The sequence below is a fragment of the Nannospalax galili genome, unplaced genomic scaffold, assembly GCF_000622305.1.
Source record: "Nannospalax galili isolate Female #2095 unplaced genomic scaffold, S.galili_v1.0 scaffold612, whole genome shotgun sequence".
Taxonomy (NCBI): Eukaryota; Metazoa; Chordata; class Mammalia; order Rodentia; family Spalacidae; genus Nannospalax; species Nannospalax galili.
This window is the reverse complement of record NW_008333388.1, coordinates 3,674,345-3,688,821: the sequence shown is the minus strand read 5'-3', so window position 1 is coordinate 3,688,821 and position 14,477 is coordinate 3,674,345. Positions and strand designations below refer to the sequence as shown.

The following is a 14,477-nucleotide window of genomic DNA, read 5'->3' as shown; positions in this document are numbered from 1 at the left end:
GTATATGTGTATATTTATATATTTATATACATATGTGTGTACATATAAAATATATGTATAAATATATATCGTATATATCGTATATATATATATATATAGTGTGTGTGTGTGTGAGTCAAAACCCAGGCAGGAGAATAGAAGTTACTTTGCTCCTTCAAACAGGAAGATTTCATTATGAGGCATCAGGTAACACATACAGAAGGTCAGTCAGAATGGTGACGCAGCCCAGATATCAACCATACGAAGAGACACTGCTCGTTAGGGCTGGAGGGGTGATCAGCGCAGGTCATGTTACCAGAGCCAGAACCTGACGTAGTGTGGCATGTAACTGTGGTCAGCACCAGAGGGCAGGGTGTGGACCTCAAAGACAGGTACCATCCAGCACCAGCTGGAGGTTGCTTCAGAGTTAGTGAGGCAGAAGACGGGAAGAAACACATAGTCATCTCCCTCTGCTGACATTCTGACTCTAACCAAAGACTCCAATGGGAGATTTGATTCTAAAGTTCACACAAAAGTGCTTAGAAAATAAAGTGCTTAGAAGAGACAAACAACTCTGAATAAAAGGACAATAAAGAGGGACGGCTTCGCCTGTTGCCTGGTGTTGAACTTACTAAACTGTTTTTTTTTTTTTTTTACAAATTTGGTACATAGTAGCATTAGCTATCAGTGTAGCATTACTAAGGGACAAATGCACAAATATTTCCACAGAATGGAATACGCTTGTTGAAATACAACTAATTAATTCTTCAATAAAAATACAAAGATAAGTTAAATTGGGAAGAAACTCAAGCCAAAACATCGCACTAAAGCAACTGAAAATTTACACAAGACCAGTGGCACCTCAAAAAGGCCAAATGATTTTCCAGTCTATATGAAACGGATAATTAAATATAAAAACTAAAGCCATAAAACTTCTGGACGGAAATTTTTAAGAAATATTTTTTGTTATTCTTTTTTATTTTATGTGTATGAGTGTTTTGCCTGCATGTGTGTAAGTGCACCCGTGTCATACAAAGCTCAAAGAGGCCAGAAGAAGGTGCCCAATCCCCTGGAACTGGAGTTTTGGACAGTTGCTAGCCACCATGTGGGTGCTGGGAATCGAACCCAGGTCCTCTGGAGGAACAGCAAGTGCTCTTTGCTGCTGAGCCATCTCTCCAGCCCCAGAAATATTTTTTAAATAAGACATAGAAACACATATCAATTCAATTTTTAATAAAATGCAGTTTAGACTTAGAGCATTAGTATAGCCTTTTTCACTAGAAATAAGAGCTTGAGAAAAGCTCACATATAAAGGGATCCCACTTCAGTTCTCACCTAAGTGATCAGAGTTTACCTGGAATAGAAGATTCTCCACTGAAGAGCAAAGGACAGGACTTCTATGTAAGCATTTGAGGAGTGTTTTAGTGCTGATGCTGTCGTTTTATCAACATCATAGGATAGTGTGTCGGGGCTAGAGAGGTGGCTCAGGGGTTAAGAGCACTGGCTGTTCTTGCAGAGGACCCAGGTTCGGTTCCCAGCACCCACATGGCAGATCACAATTGTCTGCAATTCCAGTTCCAGGGGATCTAATGCCCTCTTCTGGCCTCTGCAGGCAGTAGGCATGCACACAATGTACATACATACATGCAAACCAAACAATCATAAAAGAAATAGGTCTTGCTGGGTGTGGTGGTACATGCCTTTAATCCCAGCACTGGGGAGGCAGAGGCAGGCTGATCTCTGTGAGTTCAAGGCCAGCCTGGTCTACATAGTGAGTTCCAGGTCAGTTGGGACAACAGGGAGACCCTGTCTCAAAAACACCAAAAAAAAAAAAAATTTAAATAAATAGGTCTTGAGCTGGAGAGAGGACTCACCAGTTACGAGCACTTGCTGCTCTTCCAGAGGACCTGGGTTCGGGTCCCAGGACCCGATGGATGGCAGCTGCCATCCATCCTCAACCCCAGTTCTTCTGGCCTCCAAAAGCACCAGGCACACACATGGTGCACATCCATACAAGCAAGCGAAACACTCATACACATAAAATAAAAAGTTGATTATAAAATTATTAAATAGTTTGACATTTTTATTCTAATCATCACAGCAACACATGTTGGAATCTGTGTCATATTCCCAATCACTGCGTTCTAACGTCTGGCATTTTTCTCTCCTAGTAAGGTCCTACGTTGAGACAGCATACAGTGCCAAACCCACAAGGTGGCCATACTTCTTGATCATCCCTTTTTATATTATTATCTGTGTCCTGGTCGGCATACTGGTAAGAATTCACACCCAAAGGAGAAAATGGAGAACCGAAGAGTATTCAAGTGATGAGTAAGCTAGTCGTATATTCCATTATCTGTGTAATTGATTGGCATAACAGATTATTAATGGCATCAAGACAGATTTACCATTTTCCTTTATATGGAAATTTAATACTTAATATATTAATGATTAATACAATGAATAAACAGTTTTTTAAAAAAAAAACAGCCATTTTAATCTTATAAAAATTTAGTAATTAAATGCCATAAAGAAGCCTATTACTATGCAAAAAAAAAGTGGGAAAAGAAACTTGGGCCTGTTTAGGGGTAAAATTAAGTGAAAATTATTGCTTCTCTCTTAACTATTGATCTTAAATTTTAAATACGTTTTAAGCATTACTTGATTTTTAATATTTCTCTATTTCAAGAATTTTTATATACTACTTTGATAAAAGATGACAAGACGTTTAGGAAAGTGGTTTATCTCTTTTTGCAGTTTTAGTGTCTTTTAGATAAATAGATAGGCAGGAACTCAGAGGTAAAAGATAGAGAATTATCCTATAATAATAAAACTAAAAGCTGTAACATTGTGGTGGCACATCTGTAATCGCAGCACTCAGAAGGTTAAGGCAGGAGGATCATGAGTTTAAGGTCAGCCTGGTCGACATAGCAAGGTCCACCGCAGCCTGAGCTATATAATGAAGCTGTCTCAAAAAGAAAAGATGGAAGGGTGTTGTGAGCTGGGGAGATGTGTCAGTGGGTAAAGTGCTTGTTGTACAAGCATAAGGGCTTGAGTTCAATCCCCAGCCCCTACGTAGGGGTATAGCAATGTATGCCTGATATCCCACTCCTTGGGGATGGAGACTGGCTAGTTCTCTGGTTCATGCTCAGCTAGCTTTCTTATACAGGCCAGGTCCCCTGCCTAGTGATGGTGCCACCATCAGTGGGCTGGACCCTCTCATATCAATCATCAGTCAAGACAGCCTCCCATAGCCATGGCCACAGACCAATCTAATTGAGGTAATTCTTTACCTGAGGCTCCCTCCTCCTAGGTGACACTAGGTTGTGTCAGCTGACACACACACACAAAAAAAACTATAACCAGGACATGGCGGGGCGGATAAGGATGAAGATGAATGGCGATCAAAAACACCTTAAAGGCTGTGGCGCCAATAATGTCATAAATATGAAATTGATCTGAGTCTATTTTCAAGTCACCTTATATCACTGGCTCTAAAGAATTATCTTTATTTTTTAATCTACAGTCAATTTGAAAGTGAAAGTGAATCCAAAACCTAGTCTGGACAGCAAAGAGTCCATGAATTCCATGCTATCACAGTGAGTCAAAAACACCTTAAAGGCTGTGGCGCCAATAATGTCATAAATATGAAATTGATCTGAGTCTATTTTCAAGTCACCTTATATCACTGGCTCTAAAGAATTATCTTTATTTTTTAATCTACAGTCAATTTGAAAGTGAAAGTGAATCCAAAACCTAGTCTGGACAGCAAAGAGTCCATGAATTCCATGCTATCACAGTGAGTTTCCAATAGTTCAAGGGAAGAGGGAGGAAGGGAGGAAGGGAGGGGAGAGGGAGGGAGGGAGGGAGGGAGGAGAGAGGAGGGGAGAGAGGGAGGGGAGAGAGGGAGGGGAGAGGAAGGGAAGGAGGGACAGAATGTATTAGTCATCAATAATATAAACAGCAATATTCACATAATTCTATGTAATCCAATTAACTAACAAATACTTTTCAGTATTAGAATTTGTATCATTGACATGGGAAAGTTATAAATGGTATTATAATTTGTCATTTAAAGAAATTCCTGCCAGCTGGAGAATCAGTTCAGCCAATGAAGAGCTTACCATAAAGGCTTGAGAGCCTGAGTTCTATCCCCAGAATCCATGTTAAAAAAAAAAAAAAAAGGCATAATGGCACAGGCTTGTAGTCCCAACACTGGGGAGGTGGAAAGGCAAATCCCTGGGGCATGCTGGTTATGCAGCCTAGCTGACAAGGCTCAGGGCACCCGAGAAATAACAGCTGAGGCTGACCTCTAGCCACCACCCGCATATGCACACACATACATATATGCACGCACACACACATACATATATGCACGCACACACACACACACACACACCACACACACACACTCTACATACTCTCACACACAATTTCTTGCAAGAACCAGGCTTGCAGCACATACCTGTAATCCCAAAACTTGGGATGCAGAGGCAAGAGTGTCAAGAGTTCAAGGTTACTCTTTGCTACATAGACAAAGGCCAGCCTAGGCTACATGAGATCTTGTCCCAAACAGAATTTCTGCATCATTACGTTACATTGTTAATTAGTTCCTCTAAGTTTTATTCTTTAGAATTTGTGGCTAAAAGTAAATAACAGGCTTGAATTCTCCTTCATCCTGAGCATTCCCCTGGGATCTGTGCTGTATCCAGCATAGTTTAACCTGGTTCACCTATACATGACCTTTCTCCTTGATTCATTCTTCTAGAGTGATTCTCTTCAGTGGACAGAAAAAAGTGGCAAAGAAAGAAATGTTTGTCATGTGATTTTCTGGAGTTGAGCCTGCATATTGTGATTTCCATCTGACTAGAAATCACATCTCCACACACATGTATGATACATATATATGTATACAATTCCATAAATAATTTGTAATAAATGTATGATTATGAATTTTATATTACACTTTCTTATTATTTCATCCTATTTCTGGTAACCCAATTCTGTTATCTAGTAGACATGATATGGAAAAGGTTATAGTAAAATAAATGTGGTAGGAGTCTAGTGTACTGTTACATTCTGAGTTAAGATGGGAATGTTGTCATGTTACAGTCCGATGATTAATAACCAACCCAAAGACAACCGTCCGAAGATTTAGAAGACAGTCTGACTCATGCTGTTTCGAAAAAGAATGTGTTTTCAAGCATACCAAGTTTCAAAGTCAAAGATGGAAAAATATATACAACAGGAATCTGGGGAAAGCAGAGGGGACGGACTTGAACACAGAAGCATTTGTAGAGGTGAAGAAAGAGAATACCCCAGGGCAAAGCGTCAATTTGAGAGGAAAGTAAAAAAATACAATTATAATGTCTTTGGGCCTCGTGTGTGTGGGACAAATACTGTCCCACTGAGCCCCTGTGAGTTTTAATACAGCTTCAACATGTACTTCAAATCCAGTGGGACAGTATTTGTCCACCACGCATGAGGCCCAAAGACATTACAATTTTATAATTCATAAGAAATATGAACAAGACAACGAGAATTAGGAAAAGCAACAAATTTAGTGAAGGATTTGAATAGTACAGTTAACAAAAATGGTCCACTTGATATGTAGAACTCTGTCGAACAACAATCAGAAAACATGCACCAAATATACACCGAATGATTGACTGAAGGGACAGTCTTGATTTGTCATGTCTGAAATATTCCAGAGTATGCTTCCTAACTAAATTTAAGATAAACTGGTTGGAGATGTAGGTCAGTTGGCGGAATACTTGCCTTGCATTCACTTTGTGGTTTGTCAAGTTGACTGTCAGGATTAGCCATCACAGATCCCCAGCACTGAAAAAAACTGGGCATGAGGGTACATGTCCAAAATCCAAACACTGCAGGCGGTTGCAGGAGAACTAAAAGTTCAAGGTCATTATCAGTTACATGGTGACTTTGAGGGTAGCCTGAGCTACATGCAACTCTCAAAAAAAGATATTTTAAGGACAATATATGATAAAATGTTAAAATCTTCAAGTATTTGAAACAGGCAATACATTTCTAAATAATCTGTGAATTAAGAACAATTAGCGAGACTTTAAAGGCACTGTGAACCATCTATTCTAAAATAATATAGAAAAATGTGTAAGGGAGCCATTTGAAGATCCTAAAAGAAAAATTTAAGTTTATTGTTTTTTTCTGGCGGTGGTGGCACATGCCTTTAATCCTGGCCCTTGGGAGGCAAAGGCAGGCAGATCTCTGTGAGATGGAGGCAAGGCTGGTCTACATAGGGAGTTCCAGGGGAGCTGTGGCTACAGGGAGACCTTGGCTCAAAAAAAAAAAAAAAATTAAAAAACCTTTTACCCTCCCGGTAAAAATTTCTAAAACATTTTTTAGTGAGATATAAGAAAGAAACAACCCCGGATCTCTGTGAGTTCAAGGCCAGCCTGGTCTACATAGTGAGTTCCAGGACAGCTGGGGCTACAGGGAGACCTTGCTTCAAAAAGACAAAAACTAAAAAAAAAAAAAAAAATTAACAAACCTGTTACTCTCACGGTAAAGATTTCTAAATCATATATTAGTGAGATATAGAGAAGACACAGTCCCTACAAATAAGAAAGTTACATTTTTAGATGAAATAGAAATCTCGTTTTTTAAAAACTCAACGTCGTTGGCCACGAGAGGTGGTACATGCCTTTAATCCCAGCTCTTGGAAGGCAGAGGCTGGTGGAGTTCTGTGAGATCATGGCTAGCCTGGTCTACATAGTGAGTTCCAGGTCAGCTGGAGCTACAGAAGACCCTGTCTCAAAAGAGAGAGAGAAAGAGAGAGAGAGAGAGAGAGAGAGAGAGAGAGAAAGAAAGAAAACCTCAACACTTTGTGCAACTGACCTAAACAGAATTTAAATACCTACAAAAGACTATAAAAAGTTTTAAATCGATCATAATCATAATTAAAGAAATTTCATGAAGTTTCAGGTCTGGGTAGATTGCTCACTGGAACCAGGCTTATATTGCCCCATTCCTTTCATGGGGCCAGCAAATGCTGAAGGCAAAATTTGGCAAAAATTATTCAATCTGTGGAATTTTCTCTTCAGCTAAGCAAACAAGCTCTGAACGCTACGTGACCCAGCAGGCATGTGACTGAGAGAGGGTATTGACCCAGGAGTGTTTGATTCCAAAACCCACACACACACTTCAGCCAAGCCATGCTGTGGGGGAGGGTGGACTTTGTTCTGTGCACAGAATCCACGGGTTAAACGGAAGGCAAGATAAGCTCCAGCTACTGATTGAAAAAGTGACCGTTCGGGAGCAGTGATCACGGGTCATAGTCCTCTGAAGGGTAACGTTTCTGTCTCAACTGTTGTTATGGTCTTGCGGAAAAATCCGAACTTCCACGCTGTTCTGGTGCAGCAGCTGGCTCTTACCAGCAATTAGAGTTTGGGGGTAGTCTTTGTTCTTAAGCACAAAACTCCTTGGCAGGGAACTGTTACACACTTAAATTAATGACTTGGTCACAGAAAGGTACCCAGAGACAAGACTGGGGTGCATCTCCCAGCTGGGGTACAAAACGAGTAGGATGAAACCCACCTACCCAGCTTATGCCAGCCTGCCCACTACCCTATTACAGAAGGAACCAGTGGGCAAAAAGTCTTCATGCCCACAGGTCTCGGGTTCCTCACCTGCAGAGAAGGTTGCTATCCCAGGATAATCCTCACACAGGTGATAGCCTCCACTGGTAAACTCAGCTGGGATCACGAAATAGCTCCTCCTTCCTGCCTCCCTCCTCCTAGCTAGGTCCTGGAGGAGGCCCTCCCTCTAGCGAAGAGGAGTTGTTTGGAGACTGTCCTGCTTCTGGAAGAAGACTCAAAACTCAGGCCTGAAGGCAGGCTCCATTTACAGAGCACATCTCCTGCTGCCATTTGCCGGGACAAAGCTGAGCTCAGGTTTTAGATCCAGCTCAAATGTCCTTGAACCTTTAGCCCAGGAGTTTACTGTCTTACCTTACAAATTTACTTAGTGTGGTGAACACACAAAAGGGTCTACTTTCATTCTCAAGAAGGGAAAATAGGGGCTGGAGAGATGGCTCAGCAGTTAAGAACACTGAGTGCTCTTGCAGAGGACCTGGGATCAATTCCCAGCACCCACATGGCAGCTAACAACTGTCCTAACTCCAGTTCTAGGGGATTCAATGCCTTCTTCTGACCTCAGTGGGCACTGCAGGACATAGGTGCACTTGCATACATGCAGGCAATACACTCATACACATACAATAAAAATATTTGTAAAAAGAAGGGAAAATAACCTTTTTTACTTGTATAGTCAGAAAAGGGGAGAGAGCATCTCCGGCTGCACGGAATGCCACGGTGATTTTAACTCAGTGTCAGCCTGGGATATTAGAAATCTGAGTGCTTCTACCTCTGAATACCAGTTCCTCTTCCTCTTCTTTTCTTAGGACTACATAGATATGTATTTTTAGTTCTTTGGGGAAGAATAGGTAGCATGTCTATATCATGTGACTGTGTATATTTTGTGTGTGTGTCTGTGTGTGTCTGTGTATATGTTTAAACACAAGCACTTGAGGCAGATTTCAAGCATAACAAAATGTAACTAACCATTTTTGTTTAAGGATTTAACCAGATGAGAAACTAAAAGGTTAGACAATGTAGGGAAAGGAAATGGACAGGTAGAGAGAGGTCAAGGGAGGTGGTTTTTCCTGACTGAACGGAATCCCATCCTCTACTAGTGATTCTTTCCCTCACAGTCTTGACTCCTTCCTAACTCTCGAGTATAAGAGGTTCAGTCTTCAGGAACAGCTGGACATAAGTGATGTGATTTATGGTACAGAGTATTTTTTTCATGATAGAGTCATTCGTGATGATCACTTCTAAAGGAAAGAAGGAACCGAGGACAGAAAGGTAAAAGGCCACATTTCCAGCCATCCTAGGAGCTTCTTGTAACTGCTATTAATAGTTGGGTGTTTCCCAGACATTTTTCAAATATGCTTTCAAGTAAATGTGTATCTATTTCAACTATAATTTCAGTGCAAATTGAATTATGTCGCTTTTTCATTTAATAGATCTTGAGCAAATTTTTCTGCCGGGGAATATAGATTTATCTCATTCTTTTTAAAGGCCACATGGTACTTCATCGTAGAGATAGATCATGATTTACCGAGCCGACCTTCTGTTGAGGACATTATTTTGATTGGGTTGCACAGCTGAAGAACACATTTTAAAGTGCTGCTCAGTGCTTCCTGCTCACCAGGCTTGGTTATGGTGGTTTAAATTTTTCATTTTCATGAAAAAAAAAACTTTGGTATCTTATTTTCATATTTTTAATTGGTATGCTTATTCATTGGTATGGTATAAAGAATCAAATGCTGGGAGTTTGGATTCTAGCACGTCTAGTCTTGTCATTTAGAACCCCCAGCCTTGAAAAAGGCACTTGACATGTCTTAGCCGAAGAGATGTTGCCTGGACAACTCGGTGCCGCTGTGAGGAAAAATAGCCCCCACTGCCAGAAAGTGGCAGATGTCATCTGAGTACCGTGGGTCCTTTCAGAGCCTCTCTGAGCCTGACTCTCCATTTCTCCTAGAATAAGCCAAACAGCAGTGTCTCAGGGACGCCCTCATTCTGAGACCTCTATTGGCTGTTATTGTGACCCTCGGAGGCTGCATCTTCTGCCTCCTCCTGAGAACTGCGCTCCAGAGTTTCAGAAACATAGGAATGACTGAGATGAACAGTGAGGCAAAGTCACTGGCCCAGCCCCCCAGTTAGAACCCCTGGGTGCCCTTCTTGGTTTTCTTCAGTTTGGCAGCACTAGGAATCAATCCCAGGGCCTGTTCGTGTTAGACAATCGCTCTACCACTGAGATATGTTCTCAGCCCCTGAGAGGAGGTCCGGCAGAGTTCAAGCCTTATGGAAGCTTCAGTTTGATTTAAAGTACCTCAGCTATGAGACAACAGATGCAATTCAGCACTTGCTTAGCATAGGCATTCCCTAGAAGAGAGGATTCGCGTGATAAATTCTAGTGGGAATGTTTCAGGTATGAATCTACTGAAGTTTCCACGTTCTTGGGTCCCACAACAAAGAACTAGACTATGGTTAAAAATAGAAGTAGAGACCATTTATTAAGAAATAATAATGGGAGTGAGCTAGTGAGCAGAGGGAAAGGTCCAAAAAGTGCTAAACTGTGAGGCTCATGACCCTTTACAGGTTATTTGCCTAACTGCTCCTCGTCCACTTTATGTACTGCAGACTTTGCTTGAGCATGCTTCCTTTGTTGCGTGAAGCCCAGGTGGGGAAGTGTTTCCAGACAGCCTCTGACAACTGGTTTCTTTCCTGCCTTAATCTTGATGTCTCTCTTCACTACTCTCCTGCCTCGGGGGGTTAAAAGGGAGGCCCCAATGGGGCAGGCAGTCTGTTTTGCAGCTCTCCCACCCAAGGCAGAGCAGATGATAAAGAAGGCCATAAGGTCAGCACTGTGAGCAGAAGTCTAGACAAAGCTTAGTCTGCTTGGTGGTTCTTGCCTCTTTGGGGCTCCTCTGGCACAGCTGTAAGGACACATTGGGAGAAAACTGGGGAAGATGGGACTGAAATGGATTCCAGATGCTTTGGCTCCTGGGACCACCCCCACCACTGCAGTCAGCACACCCGATAGCCTGCCACGGAGGCACATAACCAAAACTGAATCCCAAGCTTCTAGGGAGTCTTCCCTTTCCTCACTCGCTTCCCCCACTGCCCAGGTTATGAGGGACCTTGAGGAGACAAGCTGTTGTCCTGTTGGGTGCCCTAACAAGTTACCACAAAGTCAGGGGCTACAGATGAGAGAAATTTGTTCCCTCATAGTTCTGGAGGCTGAAAGTCTCAAACAAAGGTATCAGCTGGGTTGGTGCCTTCTGGTGTCTCTGAGGGAGACACTGTCCCATGCCTCTCTCCTCCCGGGCCCAGTCCTGGACTCAACCCGGCCTTGGTTTATTGCTGCAGCACTCCAATTGTCTGTCTTCACATAACTCTCCTCCTCAGTTTCTATGTGCCAAATCTTCTCTTGTCTGGAAAGGGCCTCAATCATTTAGGTCCACCCTCTGGGATAATCTCATCTCAAGATCCTTAGTTCTATCTGAAAATGCTCCATTTCCACATAAGCTCCTGTCCTCAGGAACTGGGGTTTGGACTTACACATATCTTCTGTGAGGAGCACTGTTAATTTGCATTGCTACATGGGAGTGATGATTCTGGAGAATAACTTTCTAAAGATCAGGTTGCATCGTAAATTGTGGATATGAACACTTTTGCTTTTATGGTTGATTTGAGGATCATGACAAGATAGCCACAAGACCTGTGGGAACATGTCCAGGAGTAAGGGTGAAGCTAGAGATGTTGGTGTGGAAGTCTTGGAAGCTGAAAGAAGTAAGGATTAGAAATGTGATTCTTAGTTTTAACTGTCAACTTGACACAATCTAGAATCACCTGGAAAGTGTGCCTCAATGAAGGGCTGTCTAGAGGTGGGCCTATGGGCATGTCTGTGAGGGATTGTCTTGATTATGCTAATGAAGGTAGGAAGACCCACCCATTATGGGCAGTATGGGAGGCACCATTTCCCAGGCAGGGGATATCCTGAACTGCATAGAGGAGGAGAAAGTAAGCTAAATGCAAGCATGCCTGCATTAATTCGTTGCTCTCTGTTCTTGACTTTGGATATACTGTGACAAGCTGTATGGAATTCCTGCCTCAACTTCCCCACAATGATGGCTGTAACTTGGGATTGTGAGTCAAATAAACCTTTTCTCCCTTAAATTGCTTTTCTTATGGTATTTTATCACAGCTACAGGAAAAGAAACTAAGGCCAGAAGATTCGTTCTAAATTCTGTGATTTTGGGTTTGGAGAGAGGGCAAGAAGAGGGAGTAGTTGGTAACAAGGACACTCAGCATTCTGCTGAGTTCTATGGTGGGTTCCCTTCATGTCAACCCACCTAGGGACTCTTAGTCCTCCAACATCCCAGAGAACACTTTGAGATAAAGCCCTGGCAATCTTAGAACCCTGAAGATGTGTTCTAGGTGTTCACTGAGAATATAAAACTGCCTTCCATTTCCCCCAGGGATGGCTTTGGGTACAGCAGAGCAGATTTGTTCTACGAGCTTTGTACCGAAACTTACTTCTCAGCTCATCTTCAGTGAATTTGATGGGCTGGTGCATATGTGCTCTCAGAGTGGGCAGAGACACCAAAGCCCCTACCTTGCAGTTATTTGGAAGGCATGCCAGCAGAGTCTTCATCTCACGTTCCGTCTTTCCCCTCTCTCTTCCTTCCTCTTTCCCGCCCATCCAAGCCTTTGCTGGGTACCTACCATTGTGTTGCTTTAGCAGTCTGAGTTCATGAGAAACTCACAGGGCTTGAAAAAACCAGACCAGAAATAGACAATTCTGGTCCAATGTGATAACTTTAAAGATAGTGACAGTGATGATGGTAATAATAATCACCAGGTGTTGATATGCCTGATCATCAATGTGTCAAACATGATAAGAAACAGACAGGAGCGCATTTCATGCTCATAAAAACCCCCATTGGGGCCAGGTGTGGTGGCGCACACCTTTAATGCCAGCACTCGGGAGGCAGAGGCAGGCGGATCTCTGTGAGTTCAAGACCAGCCTGGTCTACATAGTGAGTTCCAGGACAGCTGGGGCTACAGGGAGACCCTGCCTCAAAAAGACCAAAAAACAAAAAAAAAAAACCATTTTGCAGATGATGAACCCAGGCCTTGGAGACCTAAGCTGAGCAGCAGTTCATGAGTGTGGGGAGGCATTCCAGTGTCTGGGGGACCTGCAAAGGCCCCCACACGGCTCTGAGTGTCAGTCCCCGGGCCTGAACCCATGTGTGTTAGATGCTAAAGGCTATCCTCTAGCTCTGGACTCAGGAGCACAGAAGGAGCAGTCCCTACCCAGATGGACAGACAGGACACTTGTCATTGTGAAAATACAGCTTTGTCTTTTGTGAACTGGAGTCCTACGGCATCACTGGCGCATACCCAGAGCACAAGCGCTCCTAATCGCCCTACGTTCTGGCCCTCACCTTTACACCCTCCGCCTGTCGGCATGACAGACTTTCATGAAGGCGGACAGATTTATTTACCTGTCTGCTCTCTTTGATTTTTTACCGACTCTTAGTGTCTGTTTGCTCTTCTAAAATCTCATGTGCTAGCAAAGCCCCAGACACTGACATGCACCTCTGCACTCCTGAACGGCAGCCGTTTCTGGGATGGGATGGCTCTCAATAAATAAGAATGGCTCTGGAGGTCGACCAGGGCTGAGCAGGCGCTCCTCCATCCTGAGGGTCTCCAGCCACCCCCGGCTATTTCTTGCCCGGTATTCATCACCTTGCAGAAAGTGTCCATTGACTCTCCATTGTAGTCAAATCTTAAGAATGGACAGACTGGGGATTAACGGTGTGGCTTTCAGCAAAATCTCTAACTACAGATCCAGCATCCAGGGAGGATCAATGTCTCCCTCTTTCCCTTTCCCATGGCACTGACCCAAAACTCTCAAGAGGCACAAAGTTCAGAACTAAACTAGGTGACTGCTCCAAGTGCCCACGGACTCCAAAGTGTGGGATTTTGCATGCTCTATACATGTGGCTGGAGTTTGTATCTTAAATGTCACTGTAGTCCTATGCGTTGAAGGCTTAGTCAAGGACACAACCACTGCAAGATAACGGGAACTAGTGGAGGGCTTCTGGCCATTGCCATCATGTCCTTGAAACAGATAGTGGGACTCTGGCCCCTTCTTCCTCCCCTTCACTTTCTGGCCATCAAGTGAGTGACTTGCTCTGCAACATATTCCCACTGTCATGTGCTCAGTTACCCCAGGACCCCAAGCAAAAGGGCCAACCAATCACGATTTGCAACCCCCGAAACTGTGAACCCAAATAAACCTATTCTCTTTTTAGGTTGATCATCCTGTGCATCTGCTATAGTGAAAAAAACAATGGAACATGGCTTTGGGTTCCTCCTCTCTGGACACATACAGGGAGGCTCTACCCCACGACCAGTTGGAGAGGCTCCTAAAAAATATCCCTGCCCTCAAAGTGGATAATTCTTCTCACTTGTCATAAAGAATATGGATGGGGCATCTATAACAAAGGACAGGGTAATGAGGAAAAAGTATGACAAGTTTATTTAATCAAAGCTTTATAAACTGTTGATGCAACAAAACATAACTATTACTTCAAAGAAAATAATATAGTTAATTCTGAAGCCAAAAATGAGTGACCATGGTCTAGGAACACAGCTTCTAGTTACCCAAAAATACACTTCAAATGCAAGGTTTTTAAAAATATTTTTTATTATTTTTATTTTTATGTATATGAGTGTATTGCCTGCATGTATATGTGTCTCTGTGTGTGTGTGTGTGTGTGTGTGTGTGTGTGTAAGTGCACCCAAGTCCTGCAATGCCCAAAGAGGTCAGAAGAGGGCATCCAGGTCCCCTGGAACTGGAGTTACAGGTGGTTGTTATCCACC

The 14,477-nt window shown here is 42.8% G+C and overlaps 1 protein-coding gene across 1 annotated transcript in view; it reads left to right on the top strand.

Moving 5' to 3' along the window:
• Positions 1 to 3,585, top strand: part of LOC103730001 (disintegrin and metalloproteinase domain-containing protein 2) — a 67,102-nt gene extending 63,517 nt beyond the window's left edge. The window contains exons 19-20 of the mRNA XM_008828144.2: positions 2,151 to 2,310; positions 3,506 to 3,585. Of these exons, the coding sequence (XP_008826366.1) occupies positions 2,151 to 2,310; positions 3,506 to 3,539 (194 nt within the window). The 3' untranslated portion in view covers positions 3,540 to 3,585. The remainder of the gene's footprint in view (positions 1 to 2,150; positions 2,311 to 3,505) is intronic.
• The last annotated feature ends 10,892 nt before the right edge of the window (positions 3,586 to 14,477 follow it).